At 41.0% G+C, this 25,230-nt stretch overlaps 1 protein-coding gene across 1 annotated transcript in view; it reads left to right on the top strand.

Moving 5' to 3' along the window:
* The window catches only part of GALNT1 (polypeptide N-acetylgalactosaminyltransferase 1), an 81,517-nt gene extending 63,119 nt beyond the window's left edge, over positions 1–18,398 (top strand). Inside the window, exons 10-12 of the mRNA XM_027526391.1 lie at positions 9,617–9,715; positions 10,194–10,328; positions 16,223–18,398. Of these exons, the coding sequence (XP_027382192.1) occupies positions 9,617–9,715; positions 10,194–10,328; positions 16,223–16,369 (381 nt within the window). The 3' untranslated portion in view covers positions 16,370–18,398. The remainder of the gene's footprint in view (positions 1–9,616; positions 9,716–10,193; positions 10,329–16,222) is intronic.
* The last annotated feature ends 6,832 nt before the right edge of the window (positions 18,399–25,230 follow it).

The raw sequence follows: 25,230 nt of genomic DNA, 5'->3' as shown, positions 1-25,230 counted from the left end.
ACGAGATCAGAGTGTGGGCAGGTTTCTGAGGCCTGTGAGGAAGACTCTCTCCCCTGCCTCGTTCTGGCTTCTGGTGGTTTGCTGACAGTCTGTGGTATTCCATGGTGTGTGGAAGCATCACCCTGATTTCTGCCTTCATCTTCACATGGTGGTCTCCTGTGTACACATCTGACTCCAAATCTTCCCTCTTTACTAAGGACACCAATCACACTGGAATAAGGCCTACCCTAATGACCTCATTTTAATTTGACTCCCTCTGTAAAGAACCTGTCTCCAAATGATGTCACATTCTAAGGGTAATGGGGGTTAGGACTCCAACATGTGAATTTGAGGGGACACAGTTCAGTCTGTAACAGAGATTGAGCTGGGTGGGGCTGGATTGTAGTTGTATAAAGACTTAGTTTACTTCCAGCTCAGGTATGCTTCTTAGGCCTGGTCTTTCAAAGCTTCTGAGTAATCGCACGGAGGAGTCTCTGTCTCCTCAACCCTGACAGTTTTGCCTTTCTGAGGTTTTGACGTTAGTACTTTAGCCTCTCACCTTTTTCTGTGGGAGGACCAGTCGTTATTTTTTCAAGTCTCTTTCTGGCAGGAATTTGTCTCCTAAACACCAGGAGATGTGGATGGTTTCTGTTTTAATTTATTGAAGTATTATCGATTTACAATGTTGTGTTAGTTTCTACCGTACAGCAAAGTGATTCAGTGATACATACTTGTATATATACATTATTTTTCGTGTTCTTTTCCATTATGGTTTATCACAGGATATTGAATATATGTTCTCTGTGCTCTACAGTTGTTTATCCATTCTATATATAATTGTTTGCATCTACTAATCCCACAGTCTCAATCCATCCCTCTCCCACACCTTCCCCTCGGCAACCACAGATCTGTTCTCTGTGACTGTGAGTCTGTCTGTTGCATAGAACAAACATTTGTGTCATTCATTTGTGTCATATTGTAGATTCCACATATAAGTGATATCATTTGGTATTTGGCTTGATAGTCTCTGCATCCGTCCATGTTGCTGCACATGGCATTATTTCATTCTTTTTTATTCCATTGTATATATCTACCGCATCTTCTTTATCTGCTCATCTGTTGAAGGACGTTTAGGTTGCTTCCAGGTCTTAGCTATTGTAAACAGTGCTGCAGTGAACACTGGGGTGCATGTTTTGAATTACAGTTTTCTCCAGATATATGACTAGTAGTGGGATTACAGGATCATATGGCAACTCTATTTTTAGTTTTTGAGGAATCTTCCATAGTAGTATATCAGTTTACATTCCCACCACCAGTGTAGTGAGGGGTCACTTTTCTCCACACCCTCTCCAGCACTTGTTATGACTTTTTAATGGTGGCCGGTCTGACCAGTGTGACGTAGTACCTAATTGTACTTTTGATTTACATTTCCCTAGTAATTAGTGATGTTGAACATCTTTTCACGTGCCTCTTGGCCATCTGTGTGTCTTTGGAGAAATGTCTGTCTAGGTCTTCTGCACATTTTTTGATTGAGTCATTTTTTGATAGTGAGCCACATGAACTGTTTGTAAATTTTGGAGACTAAATCCTTTGTTGATGGCATCGTGTACAGATATTTTCTCCTATTCTGTGGGTTGTCTTTTGGTTTTGTTTATGGTTTCCTATCTTTAGGTAGGTAGTTGCATTAAAAAATAAAAAACTGCAGTTTGGGTGAAAGTTTGGGATGGAGATCTAAATTTAGGGGTTGTCAGTGTATAGGTGGTTTTTAAAACCACAGAACTTGATGAGAGCACCTTGGGGTGAGTGAATGTAGATGGACAAGAGGGAAGGAAGGAGGAATAAGACATTAAAAAACTCCACAATTTAGACATTATGAAGATGAGAGGGAATCAGCTAAAAAGATTGAGAAGGAGCAGGCATTGAAATAGGAAGATACCCAGGAGAATGATGTGCCTAGTAAGTGAAGGACTTGCTTTAAGAAAGAGGAAGAGTCCATAAGACTGATCTATACATCGGTGTCTCTTTTGCTGTCTTGTACACAGGGTTATTGTTACCATCTTTCTAAATTCCATGTATATGCGTTAGTATACTGTATTGGTGTTTTTCTTTCTGGCTTACTTCACTCTGTATAATAGGTTCCAATTTCATCCATCTCATTAGAACTGATTCAAATGTATTCTTTTTAATGGCTGAGTAATACTCCATTGTGAATATGTACCACAGCTTTCTTATCCATTCATCTGCTGATGGGCATCTAGGTTGCTTCCATGTCCTGGCTATTATAAACAGTGCTGCGATGAACGTTGGGGTACACGTGTCTCTTTCCCTTCTGGCTTCCTCAGTGTGTATGCCCAGCAGTGGGATTGCTGGATCATAAGGCAGTTCTATTTCCAGTTTTTTAAGGAATCTCCACACTGTTCTCCATAGTGGCTGTACTAGTTTGCATTCCCACCAACAGTGTAAGAGAGTTCCCTTTTCTCCACACCCTCTCCAGCATTTATTGCTTGTAGACTTTTGGATCGCAGCCATTCTGACTGGCGTGAAATGGTACCTCATAGTAGTTTTGATTTGCATTTCTCTGATAATGAGTGATGTTGAGCATCTTTTCATGTGTTTGTTAGCCATCTGTATGTCTTCTTTGGAGAAATGTCTATTTAATTCTTTGGCCAATTTTTTGATTGGGTCATTTATTTTTCTGGAGTTGAGCTGTAGGAGTTGCTTGTATATTTTTGAGATTAGTTGTTTGTCCGTTGCTTCATTTGCTATTATTTTCTCCCATTCTGAAGGCTGCCTTTTCACCTTGCTAATAGTTTCCTTTGTTGTGCAGAAGCTTTTAAGTTTAATTAGGTCCCATTTGTTTATTTTTGCTTTTATTTCCAATATTCTGCGAGGTGGATCATAGAGGATCCTGCTGTGATGTATGTCGGAGAGTGTTTTGCCTATGTTCTCCTCTAGGAGTTTTATAGTTTCTGGTCTTACGTTTAGATTTTTAATCCATTTTGAGTTTATTTTTGTGTAAGGTGTTAGAAAGTGTTTCAGTTTCATTCTTTTACAAGTGGTTGACCAGTTTTCCCAGCACCACTTGTTAAAGAGATTGTCTTTTCTCCATTGTATATTCTTGCCTCCTTTGTCAAAGATAAGGTGTCCATATGTGCGTGGATTTATCTCTGGGCTTTCTATTTTGTTCCGTTGATCAACATTTCTGTCTTTGTGCCAGTACCATACTGTCTTGATGACTGTGGCTTTGTAATAGAGCCTGAAGTCAGGTAGGTTGATTCCTCCAGTTCCATTCTTCTTTCTCAAGATAGCTTTGGCTATTCGAGGTTTTTTGTATTTCCATACAAATTGTGAAATTATTTGTTCTAGCTCTGTGAAGAATACCGTTGGTAGCTTGATAGGGATTGCATTGAATGTATAAATTGCTTTAGGTAGTATACTCATTTTCACTATATTGATTCTTCCAATCCATGAACATGGTATATTTCTCCATCTATTAGTGTCCTCTTTGATTTCTTTCACCAGTGTTTTATAGATCAGTCTTATGGACTCTGTGGGAGAGGGAGAGGGTGGGGAGATTTGGGAGAATAGCATTGAAACATGTATAATATCATGTATGAAACGAGTCGCCAGTCCAGGTTCGATGCATGGTACTGGATGCTTGGGGCTGGTGCACTGGGACGACCCAGAGGGAGGGTAGGGGAGGGAGGAGGGAGGAGGGTTCAGGATGGGGAATGCGGGTATACCTGTGGCGGATTCATTTTGATATTTGGCAAAACTAATACAATATTGTAAAGTTGAAAAATAAAATAAAATTTAAAAAAAAAAGAAAGAGGAAGAGATCAACTGTGTGGAGCACTGCAGAGAAGGGAGGAAGATGAGTCCTGAGAACTGGCCACTGGGTTGGTGAGGGAGACGTTGTCTAGAAGCTCCCTCTCACTGTGTCAGACGGGTTCCCCTGGAGATGGGGAGGGACAGGATCTCTGATGGCTTCATAGGAGATCAGGAGAAGTAGTAGAGATGAGAAGCATGGACAAGAAATTGTACTGTAAAGGTGAACAGAGAAGTGAGTGGTAGCCGGAGAAGTAAATGGGGTTAAAGAAGGGCTTTTCTATTTGTTTTTACTAAGATGAAATGGTGCTGATACAAAGGAGAAAATTTGAAGATGCTAGAAAAGAGCCACTGATGGCTGGAGTCACATGGGGGGGGTCATGGTGAGCTCTGATGCACAAGTAGGGAGGTGGTGGGGGGAGAAGGCAGTCCTCCACTGAACCAGGAAGGAAGGTAGAGGGGTGGGCCCAAGTCAGGTGAACTGTGGGTTGAGGGCTAGAAGCTGGAACTTTGAGGTGGACGTGAGAGGAAGCTGTCTGGTGACTTGATTCTTCAGCTGAACACAAGATTGTGGGGTGAGAGTGAAGGGGGGTTGTTGGTTATGGGGGTTTGGGGAAAGAGGGGAAGACATAAAATAGAAATTAATAGGATATGGTGGAGCAAATAGATCACGGGGAGAGCTGCAGGGTGGTGAGGGCCACCTGGTCACAGCATCTCCAGAGCCAAGGCAAGCATGGACGCCCACGTCCGTCCTTGGTAGTTACTGAGGCTGCTTCGGGCTGAAGGGAGTTCCCTGCCTCTGAACTTTGTTGTGATTTAAGGAAGTCACCTCAAACACACGAGGAGTATGTGGAGTTCCTTGCCTCATTAGTGAGCACCTGCTCCCTTTGCTGTAGCCTCATTCCAGTCAAGGAAGGCCCAGCGTGGGTGAGGCCATGGGAAGGCTGTCAGCAGTTGCTTACCTTTAAATGGGGCTTCCCAGGTGGCACTAGTGGTAAATAACCCACCCAACAATACAGGAGATGTAAGAGACTAGGGTTCGATCCCTGGGTTGGGAAGATCCCCTGGAGGAGGGCATGGCAGCCCCCTCCAGTATTCTTGCCCAGAGAATCCCATGGACAGAGGAGCCTGGCAGGCTTTAGTTCATAAGGTGGCAAAGAGTCAGACATGACTGAAGGGACTTAGCACAGCACAGCAACTTTTGAGGAGCTTTTTTTTTCTTTTCTTTCTTTGAACCGACCCAGTTTTGGACAACACTTAGGCATTGTTAGCTAGGTCAGAATATAGGCGTATTACAAAGAGCCACTTGTCTAACCCACAGTAGCTGATTGCCAAGGCAGGCTTGCCTTTTACCTGCCTCTTGCCAGCTGGCTTTGTGTATAAAGAACAGATTTTACCCTCTCTGGCCTGCTTGTTATTGCCTTAGTAACAGCTGGTTTTAAGCACTTATGCCCTTCATGCCAGGCCACGCTGTCCCGGGTGAAGTGCTGGTGTGGGGACTGGGGTTGTTTATAAGCACCCGCCACAGTGCAGCAGGGCGCTTGTGCTTGTGATCATAGCTCCTCCTGTGTGAGCTTTCCTTCCCCAGAGACTAGAACCTAGCCCATCAAGGATCACTTGTCATCTTATAAGGGCCCAAGGAAACCTGAAGTCAAGGATTTTAGAGCAGAAGGAGAAATCAGAAGGTGTACATTTAGTGTGTCTGGGTTCATAAAATCCCGCTCTATAATTACAGCTCTGGTAGAACCTGAAACTGAATAAATGTGTTTCATGGTGATATCTAATCATTGTTAATGCAGGAGTTGAACTGTCTAAATAGCCACAGAAAGCAAATAATCCAGTCTTTTACAGTTTAACCAGTGCTAAGGACTGACCATTTGCTTTTGCACCCTAAAATTTTCTGAGCATGAACTTTATGTCAAGCACCAGTCTGATGCTTTATGAATATTAACTCATTTTCCCAACACTTTGAGATAGGTGCTATTATCTCCCACTTTACGGGTCAGTCAGTTAAGGCACAGAGAAATGGTTTAAGCAGCATGGCTCAGGCACAGCCACAAAATGGAAGAGACAGGGTTTGAACACAAGCAGTCTGGCGCGAGAGCTTGTGCTTATAACCACTGACACTCATACTCTTCCTCATGTCTAACCAGTGTTACTCATGACTCTCACGGGAGAGAGTGAAAAAGGAAGTCTAGATTCCTTAGTAGTAGATCCCAAAATACCTTTAATTGCTTACACTGTCCCCGCTAATGAGGTGCCAGAATTCTGGAGGAGACTGTAGCAGAAACCGAGAAACTGAGGCTCTGATTTCTTGCCTGGTTTCATTCACAATCATCAACTTGTAAGGTGGAAAATAACATTTTAGTGACAGCCGTGTACACCTAAGCTAAGGAAGGAAAATCAGTAGCTATTGTGGGCCTACTGGGTGTCGGTTTCTTCTGGGTCTGTGTCTGTTACCTCGCTTACAAATGAGAAAATGAGAAAATGAGATTTTACAGCAACTTCTGCTGATGTCTGATGTCTCTCAAGGTGCCCATTAGAAAGGTAAGGGATAGGGGAGGAGAGGTGGATTTTATGGCCAAAAATATTTAGGAATTGCTGCTCTTTATATCTTACATTCTTCTGTACCTTCAGTCCCCACCCCTACCAAGAGTCTATTAAAAGGTTTTGAGAAGTTGTTCAGTAAAGAAAATTTATTTAAATTTGTTAATCCACTTCACTTAGTCATGTCTGACTCTCTGCGACCCCATGGACTGCAGCATGCCAGACTTCCCCGTCCATCACCAACTCCCAGAGCTTAAACTCATGTCCATTGAGTTGGTGATGTTAATCCAGTATTTCCTAAACATACTTGATCACAAAATCCTTTGTTTAATGGCAGATACTGTTGTGCAAATCGTAGTTTTGGGAATCACTGTCTTAGAATACTGACCTGCCAAGGTCACATGGCTAGTAATGAGACCCAGCCCTGCACTTCCCCCAACCCTAAGCTCTCACACCTACCCATCTGCCTCCAGAAACCTTGAAAGTGTGGCCATTGCCCCCAACCGCATACTTCAGATATTGTTATGATTTTAAGTGTCAAATTTTGAGTAAACAAGTCTAGTACTTATTTCTATTCTAGTATGAACATTGAAACAAGTACATATCACCACCGTTTCTACCTTCCATAGTTCACTGGAGAGCAGGTGACTGGTTACATAGCCTTAAGGCTGTATATGGAATTACAGTTTTGAACATCTAATCCAACACTTCTTTAAAAATGTTTGTCCCTAATTTTTTCTTCTTCCAAAGGCTCCAAAATTAACTCCCACCAAACCAGCCTATTAAATAAATGATCTACTGCCTCTTGACATCATAAAGGATAGAACTGTTCCCAAAACTCATCCTTAGTCATCCTGGTTTTTCATGTCCTCAAAAAATCATCTCGCACACTCCATAGGTGAGGTAGCCCACATGTATTCCTACAAAGGAAGAGGATATTCCCTGAAAAGTGTCTTCTCTAGCAATTAGCATATGGAAAAACTGCCTGGAATGCAGCTCAGAGATGCCACTTACATGTTAAGCCCGACAGAATCCTTTCTGCCCAGGGACCAAGCATCACAGCTGCCCTTCTACAGAAGTGCTTTCTCACTGAGTGTGCGAGGCTTCCCCTGTGCTTTTTTGGAGCAGTGCCATCAAGCCCTTGCAGAGGACTGACCACTCAGTCCCTGACCACCCGTCTTAGTGGGGCCACTTCTTGCTGATCAGAGTTCATTGTCACCAAGACAGGTGTTGGGAAGCCGTGGTTTCCAATCCTTGGAGAACTCTTCTTCTCACATCTAGTTGTTAGTAGTATTCTCAAGGGATGGAGGCCCAGATCTCTTGTCAGAAAACAGTCCAGAAATGTTCTTAGAAATGGATGAAATAGTAGAAGATGTTACAGGTAAAACTCATAGAACAATGCCTAGTGCAGAGTAAGTGTACTTTATTTGTTGTAATTGTTAGCAACATCAGTTATGGTAACAACATCGCTAAAGTTGATATAGTTACAGAGTGATAGGAAGTCCAGTTACACTTGGGGAGAATTGTACTTTTTAAATTTTGATTCATATTCAGTTTGGTAAAAGGTAAGTGTTTAACCAAAAAATCATCTCATGTGAGAGGGAGAAGCTGACAGTGATGTTGGTTCTTCCCTCATCATTTCTGTGACATTTACCACCTGTCTTCAGAAGCCTCTGTGTCTATATGTGGAGGGAAAAAAATTGAAGAAAATGTAGGACTGGGGATTGGTAACTTTTCAACAGTATAAGGAAATAATCAATTTATGTGGATAGATGAGATAAAGACTCATCTTGTCAAAATTGGAACTAAATTTTTTGTCACGTAAGAGAGCTGTGATCATCAAGTATTAATTGCCTATCCACTGAGGTACAGAAAGATGTCTTTCATGCATATTTGTATCTAAGTATAAAACCTTTTATAAAATCTACTTGTGAGGTAATAGGTTTCTGTTTTAAAATAATGGATAAAAAGATTATGTGTATTATGCAGTAAAAGAATTCCTGGAGACTGATGTGATATGTTATACCCAGGAGTCTCCTCAGAGGCAGGAGTGGCAGGGTTATGTTAAAATGTTCAAGTAAAGAAATGTTAGCATTAAAGATTTGGAAAATCCTGTATTTGCTTGAACTGAGTTTGAGGTTTTGATGGAATAGCCAGATGGAGGAGACTGGTGATAAGGCAGCAGTGCAGATTATTACCATTTGAGTCCACTCTGTGCTGGACTCCAGAATAGGTACATGGATGCCCTGTCTCACCCAGCCTCAGCATAGAGCTGACTAGTCACTCTGAGGAAATTGTCCTCAGAGGGTCTGGATTATTTGGACTTAAACTGAGGCCCTCTCTTAGGCCAAAGCCCCAGTTCTTCTTCTGACCCTCTGGGAATAATAGTTATTCATACTTAGACTACTCTATCTTTATATGAAAAAAAAATGCATCTGGACTTGTTAATGCCTTATTAAAATAGAATAATATGTAGACAGCACATGTTTATGAAAATAAATGAGTTATTTGTGGTTTTATCTTTACTGCCACGTTATCTATCACACACAACTTTCCATCTACATAACATATAGTTTGTCCCACATTTCTCTTCTGGCTTACCTGCTAATGTATGAGAACAGATTTGGGACTTTACAAATGTCTGTTAATTTGCCATATGCTTTTAAACTACTGTGGTTCAGAGAGAAACAAATATCAAGGAACAGTGCTTAAAATATTCTTCCTAATTCTGATGACTGATTCAGCTTTTTACAGTAATTGACAAATATCTAACAGAAGAGTGGTGTTTGCACTGCAGTGTGCTTAGGCTTCCCAGTCAAGCCAAGTTCTAGGTTCTTTGCTTAGAAAATACCCACCTTTAATCTCCTAAGAAGTCATCAAAGTAGTTAACAAAAGTACTGCTCCCTTATCATGGTGGCAAACAGTGTCCACAGGGACACTGCTTTAAAATTATTAGGCAAAGTGGAGCTTACTGAGTTAAATACAAATTCCAGAAGAACAGCTTGGGATAAAAGAAAGAAATAAGAACTTAAAGGATTTCTCCTTGAAACACAAAAATTATTATATAAATAGTTAAGAGCTTTTTAGGCCACAGAATCTTTAGGCCATGATGTTCCCCCTGCTCTCAACTCATAGACCTTGCCTCAGGAATTAAAGATTTAGTGGGAAGTTTGAATCAATTTTAGTGTGTGTGTAGATCTGTATGTGTCTGTCTAGTGAACCTCTCTAACTCGTGGTGTTTTCATTATTCATTTTCCCCTAGATACGAAATGTGGAAACAAATCAGTGTCTAGATAACATGGCTAGAAAAGAGAATGAAAAAGTTGGAATTTTTAACTGTCATGGTATGGGAGGTAATCAGGTGAGTATTTTAGTAAAGCTTTAAAGTGATACTTTTTGGATTTGTTTTAATCTTCCCTTTTTGTCTCATGATATCATTCAGGAAACATTTTCCTACCTCTAAAGAGCAAATAATAAAGACCTTTAGAAGAATGGAGCCTTCAATCTAATGACTGTTTTTAAAGTGAAACATTTGTAAACGGCCCTTTGTGAGAACCATATTTACATTGTTGTACATGAGATTTATTTTGCCCTTTTTAGTCAAACAGATGACAACCCTTGACAATAAACTCAGTGTATACAGAGAACTTAAGGTCATTTTTTCTTCTCCTCTGCAAAAATAGTGGTGGCTTTTCTGAGTCATTTATTCTCTATTATACTAATAAAAGTTCAAAAAGCATTTATTTTCAATACTTGTTTTTTCCCTGCCAGATCCTTGGGTACATAAAACACTAACTTACTGTGCTGTGAAAGCTTATACGTGCATTTTTGTTTATCAGGTTTTCTCTTACACTGCCAACAAAGAAATTAGAACAGATGACCTTTGCTTGGATGTCTCCAAACTTAATGGCCCAGTCACAATGCTCAAATGCCACCACCTAAAAGGCAACCAGCTTTGGGAGTATGACCCGGTGGTAAGTTACATTCCAGTTGAAAATAGGAATAAATATAGTAATAAAATTGTGTGTCAAAGGGTGTACTATATAAACTACTTTATACCTGAAAGAATGAATTCTTATGGAGTCTGCATACTATAAATCAAATTGTTCTTATACTCCCAAAATTGACAGGAAAAGCAATATAAATTAAAAAGCACACGTTGTAATCTGTCCAGTAGTTAAACTAGTGTTGACGCCAGTCCTGGGTCCTCGTGTTACTACAGTCACTCTCCCCTGTGTGTCCTCAAGCTCTGCCGTCCAGTGTGGAGGCAGTGGAACAGTAAGAAGGCTTTTAGAATTACTGAATGAAACATGTAGGTTTCATTAATGAAATTCTCTGGCTCCTCCTGTTTGTCAGTGACTTTATCTTTGCTCTCCTCTGGAGCTGCGCCCCCTCTGCAGCACCCGTGTGTGGTGCTCACAGAGAGGACTCAGAGCCTCTCCAGTGAACCTCCCTTCTGCTCCTCGTACCCAACTAACCTCCCAGCTGATGGTTGTGCTCTCCCGTTCTGGAGCCGGCATCTTCCGGATGGGTTTCTCTGGTTGTTTCTCTTCTGCTCCCAGCACTGGCTTTCTTCTCTTCACGCTGGGACAGACTTTGTTGCTACTTCGTTTTCTACATACCATCCTACTCTTCTCTTGTGTTGTATGACGGCAAGTGAATGGCTGACACTCAGGCCCCTGCTTCTTCAACCCTGGCTCCTGCCTTGGCCTGACACCGCAGAAACAGCTCCTGGATACAAAGCCAGAGCTTTTTCATCTCTTGTGCTTAACTTCTCTATAGCATTTATGACTGCTAAGCAGATACTTTTTTAAAATCCTCTTCCTGTTGCCTGTAGATGCACTTACTGTTCAGTTTCTCAAATAGCTTTCTCTCTTCGGCTTGCTTCACTCTACTGCTTCATCCTACCCCTTAAATGAGATCCAAACCAAGTTTTGACTTTGGCTGTCTTTTCTCCTTATACTTGTCACATACAAATCGTGGTCTACTTTCATCTTCGACCAGCTATTCCCTGACCATATCCATTTCTTTCCTACTTTATATTTAAGGTCAGGCTAGTCCCTGTGCCTGACAGATCCCACCTGTTCTTGAGGGCCCAGAGTTGACATCACCCTCAGCCAGAAATTAGCTCTGTCTTAATTATAATTGTTTCTGACCCCTGTGATTTTGTGCTTCTCTGTAGTTATTAGGTTGGTGAAAAAGTAATTTCGGTTTCAGACTGTGAATTTTAAAACATTACAACTAGGTTCAAGCACATCTTTATTAATCAAAATAGAAACCATTACAATCAACACATTTTTGCCAATAAGAAATAAGTTTATTGTAGCATAAAAATCCATGCTTCAGGATTCAACTCTTGGAAAGCATCTTCTGCCTCCTACTGGTTATGGAAGTGTTTTCCCTGCAAAAAGTTGTCGAGATGCCTGAAGAAGTGGTTGTCGGTTGGCGAGAGGTCAGATGAACATGGCGGATGAGGCAAAACTTGGTAGCCGAGTTCATTCAGCTTTTGAGGCCTCAGTTGTGTAACGTGTGGTCAGGCGTTGTCATGGAGAATTGGGCCCTTTCTGTTGACCAATACTGGCTGCAGGTGTTGCAGTTTTCAGTGCCTCTCATCATGGGCTGAGCATACCTCTCAGATGTAATGGTTTTGCCAGGATTCAGAAAGAAGTGGATCAGACTGGCAGCAGGCCACCAATCAGTGACCATAACCTTTTTTTGGTGCAGATTTGGCTTTGGGGAGTGCTTTGGAGTTTCTTCTCGATCCAGCCACTGAGCTGGTCATCTCCAATTGTCATATAAAATACACTTTTCATTGCACTTCCCAATCTGATCAAGAAATGTCGTTGTTGCATAGAATAAGAGAAAAAGACACTTCAAAATAATTTCTTTTGATTTGCGGTCAGCTCATGAAGGCACCCCTTATTGAGCTTTTTCACTTTTCCACTTTGCTTCAAATGCCGAACGACCATAGAACGGTTGTCATTTTCTTCAGCAGCTTCTCATGTAGTTGTTAAGAGGATCAGCTTTGATGATCCTCTCGATTGGTGTCATCAACTTCTGATGGCCAGCCACTGCACTCCTCTTCAAGGCTGTTGTCTCCTTTGCAAAACTTCTTGAACCATCACTACACTATATGTTCATTAGCAGTTACTGGGCCAAATGCCTTGTTGATGTTGCAAGTTGTCTGTGCTATTTTACAACCCATTTTGAACTTAAGAAAATCTCCTGAATCTGCTTTTTGTCTAATATCATCTCCCTATTCTAGAATAATATAAAATACACAGCAAGTAATAAGCCATTAGCAAACAGAGCAAGAAATGTGCTTTAAAAAGATTGTATTCTCATAACAAATAAAGTTCAACAATGCAATCACAGTTACTTTTGCACCAACCTTAATATTTGTCTATCAGTCTTTTTCTCCTCTATTAGTTGGATCCTAGAGGACAGAGACCATGTTTTATAATTCCTGGGTCTCCCTTCACAGTATCAAACTACAGTTTATATATATATATATATACACACACACACACACACACGTATATGTATGTATGCGTACAGTAGCTCAGTTAATATGACTGTTGGAAATGGACTGAATATTCTGTTCTGGAGTTTTCTATGGTGCATGCTGCTGCCACGTTGGGTGTAGCCACCCCAGGTACTGCAGGATATATGGCATCTCTGACTCCAGACAGTGAATACCAGTGGCACCCCACAGTCATCATGAAACCAAAATATTTTTAAAAGCCTCCCAATTGTATATGTTCATTGAAAAATGGGAGTATATTTAAATAGGTAACAGAAACCTATTTATAGTAGCATGAACAAATAGTGGGTTTTTTCCCTTAAGTCTGGAGGTAAGTGGCTTCTGATGTGGATTCAGTGACACAGTGCTGTCAGGGGTAACATTGCAGCAATATTCTTGGCCGTTTTCTTATGGCCACTAGAAGGTGTCACTCCCAGATCAAGGCAAGAAGAAAAGACAACTGGTATGCTGCTCCTTGAATTCCTCTTTATCAGGAAAGCCAAAGCTTTTCCTGGATCCTCCACAGTGGTCTTTGCTAGGTCTCACGGGCTAGAACTACTTCTCAGAGTGAGAGGCTGGAAAAGCAGGCATTTGCTTTTCCAGTCTTTATGGTATGATGTAGCCGGGAAGCAGCGTGTGGGAATGGCTTTTGGCAGACTGTGTATAACCTATACAGTCTTGAGATGTGCTTGAGATGATTTACGATACTTTGGAAGAACCAGTTACCAGTGTAAAGTTTTAAAAACCCCTGGAGCATTTTGCAAGCAGGCTGGGTTTTCTCGGAGGCAGGCTCTACTCTGAGGTCAAGCTTAGTGTTCAGGATGTTTATTAGGGAGCACTCTTTAGATCAACACCTGTGAAAAGGGAGATGGCAGAACTGGGCAGAGGAGGAGTCAGGCTGTAGCAGGGGTCTCACGACTTGGCTTACTGTGCAGGCGGCCTGTCAGAGTTCTGCCTCCAGTTGAAAATAGCAATCTGGAAAAATAACATTTACGTCAGTAGTGTATCATCTAAACCTAAAGTTGTGAAATCTTAGATTTCAAAGGAATCCTAGAAATAAAACTCAGGACCTTGTTTAGAAATTAATTGCCCAGGGTCACCCAGCAGGTAAACAGTGCTACCAGATCTCAGACAGACCTGGGATTCTTGAACAAGGATTCTTTGCATGATACCATACTATCTTTTATTAAATATGTATATTCTGACATCTTTTAAGTCTTGTTTATATTACATATTGCAGAGTTTATGATACTTGGCTCTTTTTGCTTTGACTGCTTGTACCTGTCCTTTCTGGAATGAAAATGTAGATTTTATCACAGTTACATTTAGAGGCAGGGAGCAGCAAATTTTTTATGCAGTGATAACTATAGCTTAATCCTCCTTTCAGAGGTTCAATTAGTCCACTGCCTTTTTCTGTGCAGATGCTGGTACAGTGACCACGAGCCCCAGAACTCTGTCCTGCGGTCAGCAGCCAGGTCTCCTGAAGGGAGTGGCAGCCCCCTGAAATTATGGGGATTCTGTCTTAATTTTGAGTAGTTAAAAACCCAGTATGGATCAATAACCTCTTTGTTAACAAGCTTATTTTAATGATTCTAAATAAGTGAAATAATGCATTTTTTTACTTTTATTAATACAATAGGCCTGATGAAGGTGGCCACCCAGAGGCCACCCTTTGAAGGGCCTGTGGAATGTTTGAGGGGTTCTTTTTAAAGTGCTCTGTTTTCGTCCTACACACGACCAAAGGCCTTGGGAGCAGTGGTATGTGTGGGGACCTTCAGCTCTCAGGGCTGCCACACTGTCCGCAGCTGCTCAGAACGCTGTGGAACGTTCCGACAGCGAGCGACTCTGAGCTGGCCGCAGTCTCTGCACACTGTCTTAATGTTTCTTCATACCTTGAGAAGTATGTCTCCCCATTTCATCAATAAGGAACCTGGGGCTCAGAGAGGTTTTTGCTTTGGGGCGTGTCATTGGTATGTGACAAATCTGGGGTTCACTCTAGAAATGTCTGCAGAGCCCATCCCCTCAACCCATAAACTACACAGCATGTGCATAAAAGTAAAACCAGCCACAGCCATGCTGACTCTTCCAGGTCTTATTGAAGCATTTATAAGGATTAAGTGTCTAATCCTGAAGTCAGTGTTGATAGTAAACTGTGACATCTGCGAATGTGCACTGCCCTTTGTCAACTTCTGCTTGGGCCACAACACAGAAGAAATGACTGAAAGCTAAGATAGCTGTGTTGTAGACAGTCATCAGGTTTTGCTTTGTTTGAAGTTCAAATAGGTACAAAAGAGGCCTTGTAAGAAAAACACCAATACAGTATATTAACACATATATATATGGAATTTAGAAAGATGGTAACAATGATAGCCTATATGCAAGATAGCAAGAGAGACACAGATATATAGAACAGAGTTTTGGACTCTGTGGGAGAAGGCAAGGGTGGGATGATTAGCACTGAAACATGTCTATTACCACATGTGAAATAGATGACCAGTCCAGGTTCGATGCATGAAACGGAGGGCACTCAAAGCTAGTGCACTGGGACAACCCAGAGGGATGGGGTGGGAGGGGGGTTCAGGACAGGGGACACATGTACACCCGTGGCTGATTCGTGTCAATGTATGGCAGAATCACCACAAGATTGTAATTAGCTTTCCTACATAGTTGCTTTGGAGTTCTTCACCTGACCAGGGTTTGGTATCATATTGATTAGTATGGTCAGTATGTGTCTCTTAATGCCCATCTGTCCTTTTTTATTTTTTTTTAATTTTCCTAAAAATCAACATGATAGCATCAGGTCTGGAACGCAGACAAGTAGAGAGGAAGGTACATAGTCACATCTGTCAGCCGCTTATTAAAGACTGTTTTATAAATCTTATGAGTTAAGTCTTCAGAAAGACCTGAGTTTCCAAGAACTTAAAGTTTGGAATCGGAGTTAATTTGAACAGCCTTCTCATGGGAAAATGAAGCAGTTTTGAAATGCCTTTTGGAAAACAGAGGATCCTAAATTGGGAATCACTAATAAGATCTTTTTTTTTTTTAAGGCAATCAAAGCACAAAAAGGGATTTTCCCACAGTATTGCAGAGCTTACGGCAGAATTGGGATTTAGAATTGAGGTCATCTGATCGCAGCTCTAGCATAATCCACTGTAGTCCCCATGCCTCCCCCCAGCGTTGCTGTCTTTAACAGATACATTCCTCCAGTGTCTTAAATAATCTATTTCATATTGCAAAACAAACACTTTTCTACAGAGTAACTTCATAATCACAAATAAGATGTCAGAGGTGCTTTGGCTTCTGTTTTCCACATTCACATTAAGACTTGTTCCCTGTCTCTTTCAGAAATTGACCCTGCAGCATGTGAACAGTAACCAGTGCCTGGACAAAGCCACAGACGAGGACAGCCAGGTGCCCAGCATCAGAGACTGCAGCGGAAGCCGATCCCAGCAGTGGCTTCTTCGGAACGTCACCCTTCCAGAAATATTCTGAGACCAAATTTACAAAAAAAGGAAAACGTAAGGACTGACTGGGCTACCTCAGCATACATTTCTGCCACATTCTTAAGTAGCAAAAAAAGGAAAAGTGCTTTCCTTCTGCAGGATGTAAGGTTTATCAGCCATTAAAACTTTGTGAACCAGCCTTCCTGTCCCAGGACGTGCAACTACGTAGTAGCGAGACTGTGCACACTGATGTTTACAAGATTGAAAGAGTCGGTCATCAAGAATCCTCGTAAAGAATACTCAGACTGAAACAGTCTGCGAACTGTGCTTTCCAGAGAGCTGCGCCTTTTATGGTTTGCGTGCACAGCAGTGAGTTCCGCTGACTGTGCTGTCATAATGAAGAGACGTCTAAGATTTTTTTTCTGATTAGAACTGGTAGCCAGTATATTAAATACTGATATAAAAATAAATGAACTGGAACCAGATTCAGAATCATGAAAACATTTTTACAATTTAAAAAACAAACTATATTAAACAGGGTTTAAAGGAAATTAAAACAGAACTATGAAAAGTACAATTTGTTATAGTATAGTATCAAATTTCTATATAGATTTTATACCTCAGTGGGGAAAAATAACTGATTCCAATGACATTCATTCTGTTTTCATCTGTGATAGTCATGGATGTTTTTTTTTCCTTGGGGTGCTGAAATTGAGCTGAAAAAAGTGGCTCTTTGAACGTAGTTTTAATTGCTTTCTACAGGTTTTTTTTTTTTTTTTTTGGTTTGTGGGCTGTTGGAATTGTAATTTTTAATTGCCTTCAAAAAATGGAGATTTAAAGTGGTGTCTGGTCTCGGTGAACAAGTTAGATATCTCAGTTGCTCTTGGGTCAACTGGCTTACAGACTTTGCTCACACACACACAAATTTCTTATTAGAGTTTCAACTTCCTAACTTGATTCAACTGATTATGCTTACTTAACACCCAAGATTCATACTACTGTACTACAGATTTGTTTTCACAGCAATAAATCTTCTGTTTTTGTTTATGATTCCACTCAACAAAAGGCCTGCAGAAGTGATGTATTTGGAGATGATACGTTTGATGGTTTTTGGAAAAATTTTTTCACTCCATATTTGGATGTGCTTCCTTGTCAAGTGCATATTTAGATTAGGTTCTTGAATTGTAATGTTGATCTGCTTTTTTTTTTTTTTTAAATAAAATCCGACTGAAAATGTTTAATTGGCATTTTTTAATGAGTTAACCAAAGAAGTGCAGCTATTATTCCATATTATTAGGCCTGCATTTCTTCCCTAAATTCCACTTAGGGTAAATCGGTTTTCTTGTTCCAGTTTTAAATACAAGATAACCTGAGGATCAATTAAAAGTTGAGTATCAATTAAATTAGTGTTTTAATCTCATGGAAAGAAAATCTAATTGTAACATTTTTCCTGGTATGTGAGGCAATCCGTTGGCAAAAATTACATGTATTTTCCTTCCTATTTGTAAGATTATATTTAATGATATTCTTTTCTTTATCAGAGACTCTCACTGCAGGCAGTGCTATTTCTTGTGCCTAAGACTGTTTCTGAAAGTTGCATCACTAATGATACTTGCCGAGTTGAGTGTGCAGAAAGTTTCTCATACCATATTCAAGTTAATACCAAGCACATGTGGCCGCTGTAGAGTGAAGCTGTAGTACAGAATGCGTAAATTCTGTCCCCAGGAAATCTGAGATAAAGCAAGTGCTGGCTGGGGTTTTTCCCCTACTCCATGAGCTGTGTTCATTCTCTCTTTGGTAGGCCTTATGCTTGAATAAATCGGATGTCTAATCAGTAAATTATTTTCATGCTCAGAATTTCAGGATTTTGTACCTAGTGTAGGTTGGTCTTATTTCTTACTGTAAGAAAACTTATCAACAATGTGATTTAAGGTTGTGTTGTGTTTTTTTTTTAAGAGGGGGATGTGAGTGATTTCATTCATGGGTACTTTTAGAACCTGATAGATAATCCCATTGCCTTTATTTTTCTAATTAAAGAATTCCTAAATACTTTGAAAAATATAAAATATTCCTGAATAGTTGTGCCTTATATTGGTTTTATTTGAAGTTAAAAATGGATCCCTATTGTTTATAGCTATTTGTAGATTAGGCAGTGTGGTACTCACTGTTGTAAATTGGGAAGAAAGGAATGAATGAAAAAGACAATGAAAAGATTTGATTATTGACAGTGAATAATTCACAAATGTGACAGTTAAGGATAATTCAGATCTCACAAATCTGTTCACCCTACTCTAGTCCCAACCCATTTTAATATGTCTTTCTGGTCTAATTGGGACCTTGAAAAATAGTACTTTGTTCACCATTCTGCAAATAAGAGACAGCATGTAGGCCATGTCCTCATTTCCCTGTTCTACATTCATTTGAAAAACAAAAGTTCCTCTGTAAAGATTTGGTGCTGTCTCCATTTTTCAAGAACTATACCAAGAAAAAATTTAAATCCAGAGCTACATATTCTTCAAAGGAGAAGGAAATCAGAAAGAAGGTAGTATTTCTGAGGTGATAACTGTGAAAAAAAGTATACAAAAGGTGAATCCCTTTTTACTCTGGAAAATCAGATGTCTTATAACACTGCTCATACTGTCTGATTTCTTGAAGTGTGCTTGATAAACCTACCAGAACTACCAATTTTGGGGGACGTGAGGCAACTCAGTTGTACTGTCTATACACTAGCCACAAACAATTGAGAATTAAACTTTAAATATGCAGTTTATCATCGAAGAAGTCAAATACCTTCAAAGCAATTAACAGATGTACAAGCCTTCTACCCAGAAAACTACAAAACACTGCTGAGAGAAACTAGAATACTTTAGTTTCTACAGAAAACTGTAATCAATATGTTCACAGATTGAAAAACTACATACTGTTAAGATCTCAGTTGGCCACAAATTGATCTACAGAATCAGTGATGTTAAAATATGAGGCTTTCTTGTAGAAACTGGCAAATGTATATATGCTATGCTATGCTAAGTCCCTTCAGTCGTGTCCGACTCTGTGCGACCCCATAGACGGCAGCCCACCAGGCTCCCCCGTCCCTGGGATTCTCCAGGCCAGAACACTGGAGTGGGTTGCCATTTCCTTCTCCAATGCATGCAAGTGAAGAGTGAAAGTGAAGTCGCTCAGTCGTGTCCGACTCTTAGCGACCCCATGGACTGCAGCCTAACAGGCTCCTCCGTCCGTGGGATTTTCCAAGCAAGAGTACTGGAGTGGGGTGCCATTGCCTTCTCCGAAATGTATATATGGAAATGGAATAGACCCAAAAGAGCCAAGAAAATCATGAAGAAGGAAGAAAAGAAAAAAAAGTTGGAAGACTTTATACTACTTGATTGTGTGACTTGCTTTAGAGCTACAGAAATGAAGAGAGTGTGATACTAAAGTTAGGACAAATAGATCAGTGGATGGAACAGACTCCAGAAATAGATCCACACATCATTACTGACTTTTCAACAAACAATTCAGTAAGTAAGGGGGAAGTGTTTTCATTTGGAGCTGGAATAATGATACCCATGAGATAATGAGAAAACACCAAACACTGATGCTTTCACACAACCTACACTTACTCAGAATGGATCACAGATCTAAATGAACGAGAAGGGTAGAGCAAATCTGGAGGGAAACAGAATATCTCCATGACTCTTAGAATAGGCAGATACTTCAGGACACAAGAGATGTTAACCATAAAAGATAAAAACTGATAAATTTAACCAAAATTATGGGACTTCCCTGGTGGTCCAGTGGTTAACGCTGTGCTTCCACTGATGGGTTTCATCCCTGATCAGGGAAGTAAAAGCCTACATACCACACAGTGTGACCAAAAAAATAAACTTTACCAAAATTAAGCCTTTCTCGTCAAGAAGATGCTATTAAAGTGAAAAGGCGAGCTATGGCCAAGGAGAAAATATTTGTAATACATACAAATGACAAGGGATTTGTACACAGGAAAACAAGTTTTAAGAGCCATTGCAAAAGCAACACAATATAAAAATTAGTGACTTGAATACACACTTCACAGAAGCTGTTCTGATGTACAATTAGCACAGGAAAAGAAGCCCAACATCAGAGAACAAAACGAAACCAGAAGGAAACAGCACTGCATACCTGCTGAATAGTGAGAATGTGGAGCAACTGTGCAAGCGTCTTGATATTGTCACCTTGGAATACAGCTTGCCAGCTCCTCATAAAGGTAAATATACGCTTACTCACTGACTCCACTTCCACAGATACAACCAAAAGAAACAAAGGCTTGTACCCACAGTACGATTTGTGCAAGAATATTCTCATAGTTCCAAACTGGGAACTACCCAAATACCCATCCACAGATTAGTGAATAATCAAAATAAAGGTATATTTAAGGGCTTCCTGGTGGCTCAGATAGTAAAGAAGCAGCAGCCTGCAATGCAGGAGACCCAGGTTTGATCCCTGGGTTGGGGAGATCCCCTGGAAAGGAAAATGGCAACCCACTCCAGTATTTTTGCCTGGAGAATTCCATGGACAGAGGAGCCTGGGGGCTGCAGTCCATGGGGTTGCAGAGTTGGACACAACAACTAACATACACTGAGATATCAGTCTGCAATTTTAGAAAGTGAATTTCTGGTAGAACAGGGATAAGTCTAAAAAGTGTTGAACAAAGAAAGCTTGATACATTATTTCAAGTTCAAGGACAGGCAAAACAAAACTAGGGTGGTAACCTCTGGATGACCATAGGGTGGAAATGAGCATGAGAGAACTTTCTGGAATGATGGAAGTATTCTATAAATTGGTTTACATAATGGTAATATGCATAAACATTCAAAATTTGTTGAGCTATATACGTACGTATATGCATTTATTACATGTAAATTAGAAAATATGGAAAATCCCTAAAGTCTGGGGGGGGGAAATGGGGAAAAAGGATACATAAACTTGAGCCACAAATATACTGCTGCATATGAAGGCCTTTCCTCTCCGAGGATGAACTGTATTAGGTTGGTGTAAAAGTAATTGCAGTTTTTGCATTGTTGAAATTTGTCATTTGATATCAGAATACATTCTTAAATAAATGTGGTTGTTTATACTGAAACTCCAATACTTTGGCCACCTCATGCAAAGAGTTGACTCATTGGAAAAGACCCTGATGCTAGGAAGGATTGGGGGCAGGAGGAGAAGGGGACGGCAGAGGATGAGATGGCTGGATGGCATCACCGACTCAATGGAGATGAGTTTGAGTGAGCTGCAGGAGTTGGTGACCACACGTTACACAACTGAGGCCTCAGAAGCTGAATGAATCCGGCTACCAAGTTTTGCCTCATCCGCCATGTTCATCTGATCTCTCGCCAACCGACTACCACTTCTTCAAGCATCTTGACAACTTTTTGCAGGAAAAACGCTTCCACAACCAGCAGGATGCAGAAAATGGTTTCCAAGAGTGTGTTGAATCCCGAAGCACCGATTTTTATGCTACAAGAATAAACTTACTTCTCATTGGCAAAAATGTACTGACTGTAATGGTTCCTATTTTGATTAATAAAGGTATGTTTGAGCCTAGTTACAATGATTCAAAATTTACAGCCCGAAACTGCAATTTTGTTTGCACCAACCTAATAGTTACCAGAGTTTGGGGAGTAGGAGCTTAGGTCTTGTGCCTAAACAAAGTTGGAGAATTAAAGATCTGCATAAAGCTGGGACAGTCAGAGGAGTTACATCTACAAGCAAAAGGACGGGTCAGGAAGTCTGCCGCTTTGTGAAGGAAATCAAAGGGGAATTGACTAATTCTGTCCCTTCTTCAAGTGTAAATGGTGAGAGGACAATGCCACCTCTGTAATAAGGAGGCCTGCTTTTACATAGATCAGTAGTTTAATGACAATCATATATGAGGTAGATTTATGGCACTTGCTGGAAATCATTAGGATACAAGTCTTTTTGAAAAAATCCAATCCCCTACCCTCCTACAAATTATGAAATCATTATCAAAAAGAGGAAATAAGCCCCCAATGTGAATGCTTAAACATTTTTTTTGCTGGACCTCCCGTCACAAACACATCAAAATTACAACTACATATAGAGCAACTCCCACTGAAATCAACCTGGGGACTAACAGAACAGCTCCTCTACAACCAAGGCTGTAAAGAGAGACCCCCACAGCCTGGTAAGAAGGGAAGAGAGGCAATCTGGTGGAGACCTGCACCCCTAGTGGGGGGCACAGAGGAGGAGGGGGGAAATCACAGGCTCAGAGATCCTCCCTGGGGAGTGAGGAGTTCCGGTCACATAATAGGCATCCCAGCCCTCAAGTCTGACACCAGGAAGATAAGCCCTCTGCATTGGTCTGAACACCAGTGGGAGTTAACTAAGGACTACAGGAAAGGGAGATTGCCATTCTTGAAAGAGCACACATGGACTTGCTTACTCCTGATCACAGTGTGAAGGCTGCAGGTGGAGAAGTTCTGGGGTTCTGGCCAGCTTGCGGGGACCATCCCAGCACACCGCTGAGCCCCCACTGGGCTCTTGCTCCAGCCCCTCTTCCTCTGGTGCAGCTCCCCACTAAGGCAGAAGCTGCCATTTGCAGTGAGCGTGTGCACACCTAGAGATAACGGGTCAGCTCAGACCCCAGCCTTACCTCTGACCAGAGTGGAGACAGCTATTGCCAGTGAGCCTTTGGCACATACACACAGGAGAGAGTGAAGTTAGCTCCAGGGCAGACAAGCATTGCTGGAGCACGTGTCTTCAGGCACACATGGAGGGAGCTGAGCCAGCTTAGTGGTGTGGCGTCAACCCCTCCTTCCTCTGCCCAGCCTCTCACCAAGGCATGCACACCAGGAGAAACGTGAAACAAGTACAGAAGTGTATCCTCAAGTTCTCAGGCACGTCCTAAACTGAGATGGAGATTGTCATCACACCTGGGAGAAACCCATCTCCCTTGGGGCTCCAGCTCCACCCCCGGAGGCCCCAGCCCTGGTCCCAAGAGGGCAGTGACGGCCACTGAGCATCGGAGAAGCCCCAGCTGGCACCTGGCTCTAAACCTTCCAAATCCAGTCTCAGCTCCCACCAAAGGGGTGGCTCCCAGCACACCCTGAGCAGAGAGGCAGCTCAGGGTCAACTGAGAACTGGCTCTCCCCCAAAACTACTGGGCACACACAGACTGCATAGGATGTTCCCATATAAAGACACATCTTCAGAGGACTTCCCTGGTGGTCCAGTGGTTACAATCTGCACTCCCAATGCAGGGGGCTGAGGTTTGATCCTGGGTCAAGGAACTAGATCCCATGTGCCACAACTAAAAATCCTGCATGCCACAACTAAAAATCCTGCACGCCACAACTAAGAGCTGGTGCAGCCAAATAAATACACACACACACACATATTTTTTAAAAAGGACACACCTTCAAGACCAGGATATGTAACTGCTTCACCTAATTTCATAAAGACATGGAAAGTTAAAATAATGATACAGGGGCATGTGTCAAAAAGATGCATCCCAGTGTTCATGGCAGCGTTATGCACAATAGCCAATTTATGGAAGCAATCTAAGTATCCATCAACAGATTAATGGATAAAGAAGCTGTGGTGTCTGTGCATGAACACACATACACACACACACCCCGGAATACAACTTAGCCATAAAAGGAATACAATTTTGCCTTTTGCAAAAACATGGATGGACATGGAGGGCATTATGCTTAATGAAAAAGTCAGACAAAAAATGACAAATACTGTATGTTATCACTTATAAATGGGCTTCCCAGGTGGCTCAGTGGGTAAAGAATCCACCTGCAATGCAAAAGATGCAGGTTCGATCTCTGAGTTGGGAAGATCCCCTAGAGGAGAACATGGCAACCCAATCCAGAAGTCTTGCCTAGAGTATCCCATGGACAGAGGAGCCTGGTGGGCTACAGTCCATAGGGTCGCAAAGAGTCAGACACAACTGAATCAAGTAAGCACGCACACACTTATAAATGGAATCTAAAAATAAACGAATGTAATAAAAACAGACTCGCAGAGACAAACTAGGGGTTACTGGGGGGGCGCGTGGAGAGAAGAGGAGGTAAGGGCAAAAGGGATAGGGAATTAAGATGAACAAAGAACTATTTATAAAAGGAATAAGCTACAAAGATATATTGTACAGCTCAGGGAATACAGTAAAAATTCATAATAACTTTAAATGAAATAAAAGCTATAAAAATTCTGGGTCACTATGTTGTACACCCAAAACTAAAATAATACGGCAAAATCAACTATATAATTCCTTTAAAATGAAACATTAAATGTATCAAAGGACATTTTAAATATTTGAAGATGTTTAAGTTTGTAAATGAAACACTCATCATCCAAAAGCCCCTTTAAAAACTTGCTAAAGTTTGATCAGTCAGTTCAGTCGCTCAATCATGTTCGACTCTGCAACCCCATGGACTGCAGCATGCCAGGCTTCCCTGTCCATCACCAACTCCCAGAACTGATAGACTTCTGATGGACTTAGAAAAATTTAAAAAATTATAAGCTAAATCTTAAAACTTGAGGAAGAGCTAGATTTTTATAAAATTTATAACAAATATTCTTTTTTAAAAAATTGGTGGTTTCCAATTGTGTTAATAAACTGCATCATCTACAGAAAAGCCTATCACCCTCTTCAACATCATTTTTCAGCTTCTTTCCTTTCTGATCACTATGATCCAACCACCCTGGCCTTTCAATTTGTCCAACAAACCAAGCTCTTTTTCACATAAAGGCTTTTACTTGTGCTGTGCCTTTATTATCCTAAAATATCCTACATCTGCCAGCTATTTTCCATTTATTATTCATATCTTAAATAAATGCCCCTTCCTTATCAAGCTTTCTGAAACTGACCATGCAATTCCAAATAGGCACCCCTTTAGTTCACTT

Source organism: Bos indicus x Bos taurus, chromosome 24, assembly GCF_003369695.1.
Source record: "Bos indicus x Bos taurus breed Angus x Brahman F1 hybrid chromosome 24, Bos_hybrid_MaternalHap_v2.0, whole genome shotgun sequence".
Classification (NCBI taxonomy): domain Eukaryota; kingdom Metazoa; phylum Chordata; class Mammalia; order Artiodactyla; family Bovidae; genus Bos; species Bos indicus x Bos taurus.
The sequence above is the reverse complement of the archived record's forward strand: the minus strand, read 5'-3'. Positions and strand labels throughout refer to the sequence as shown.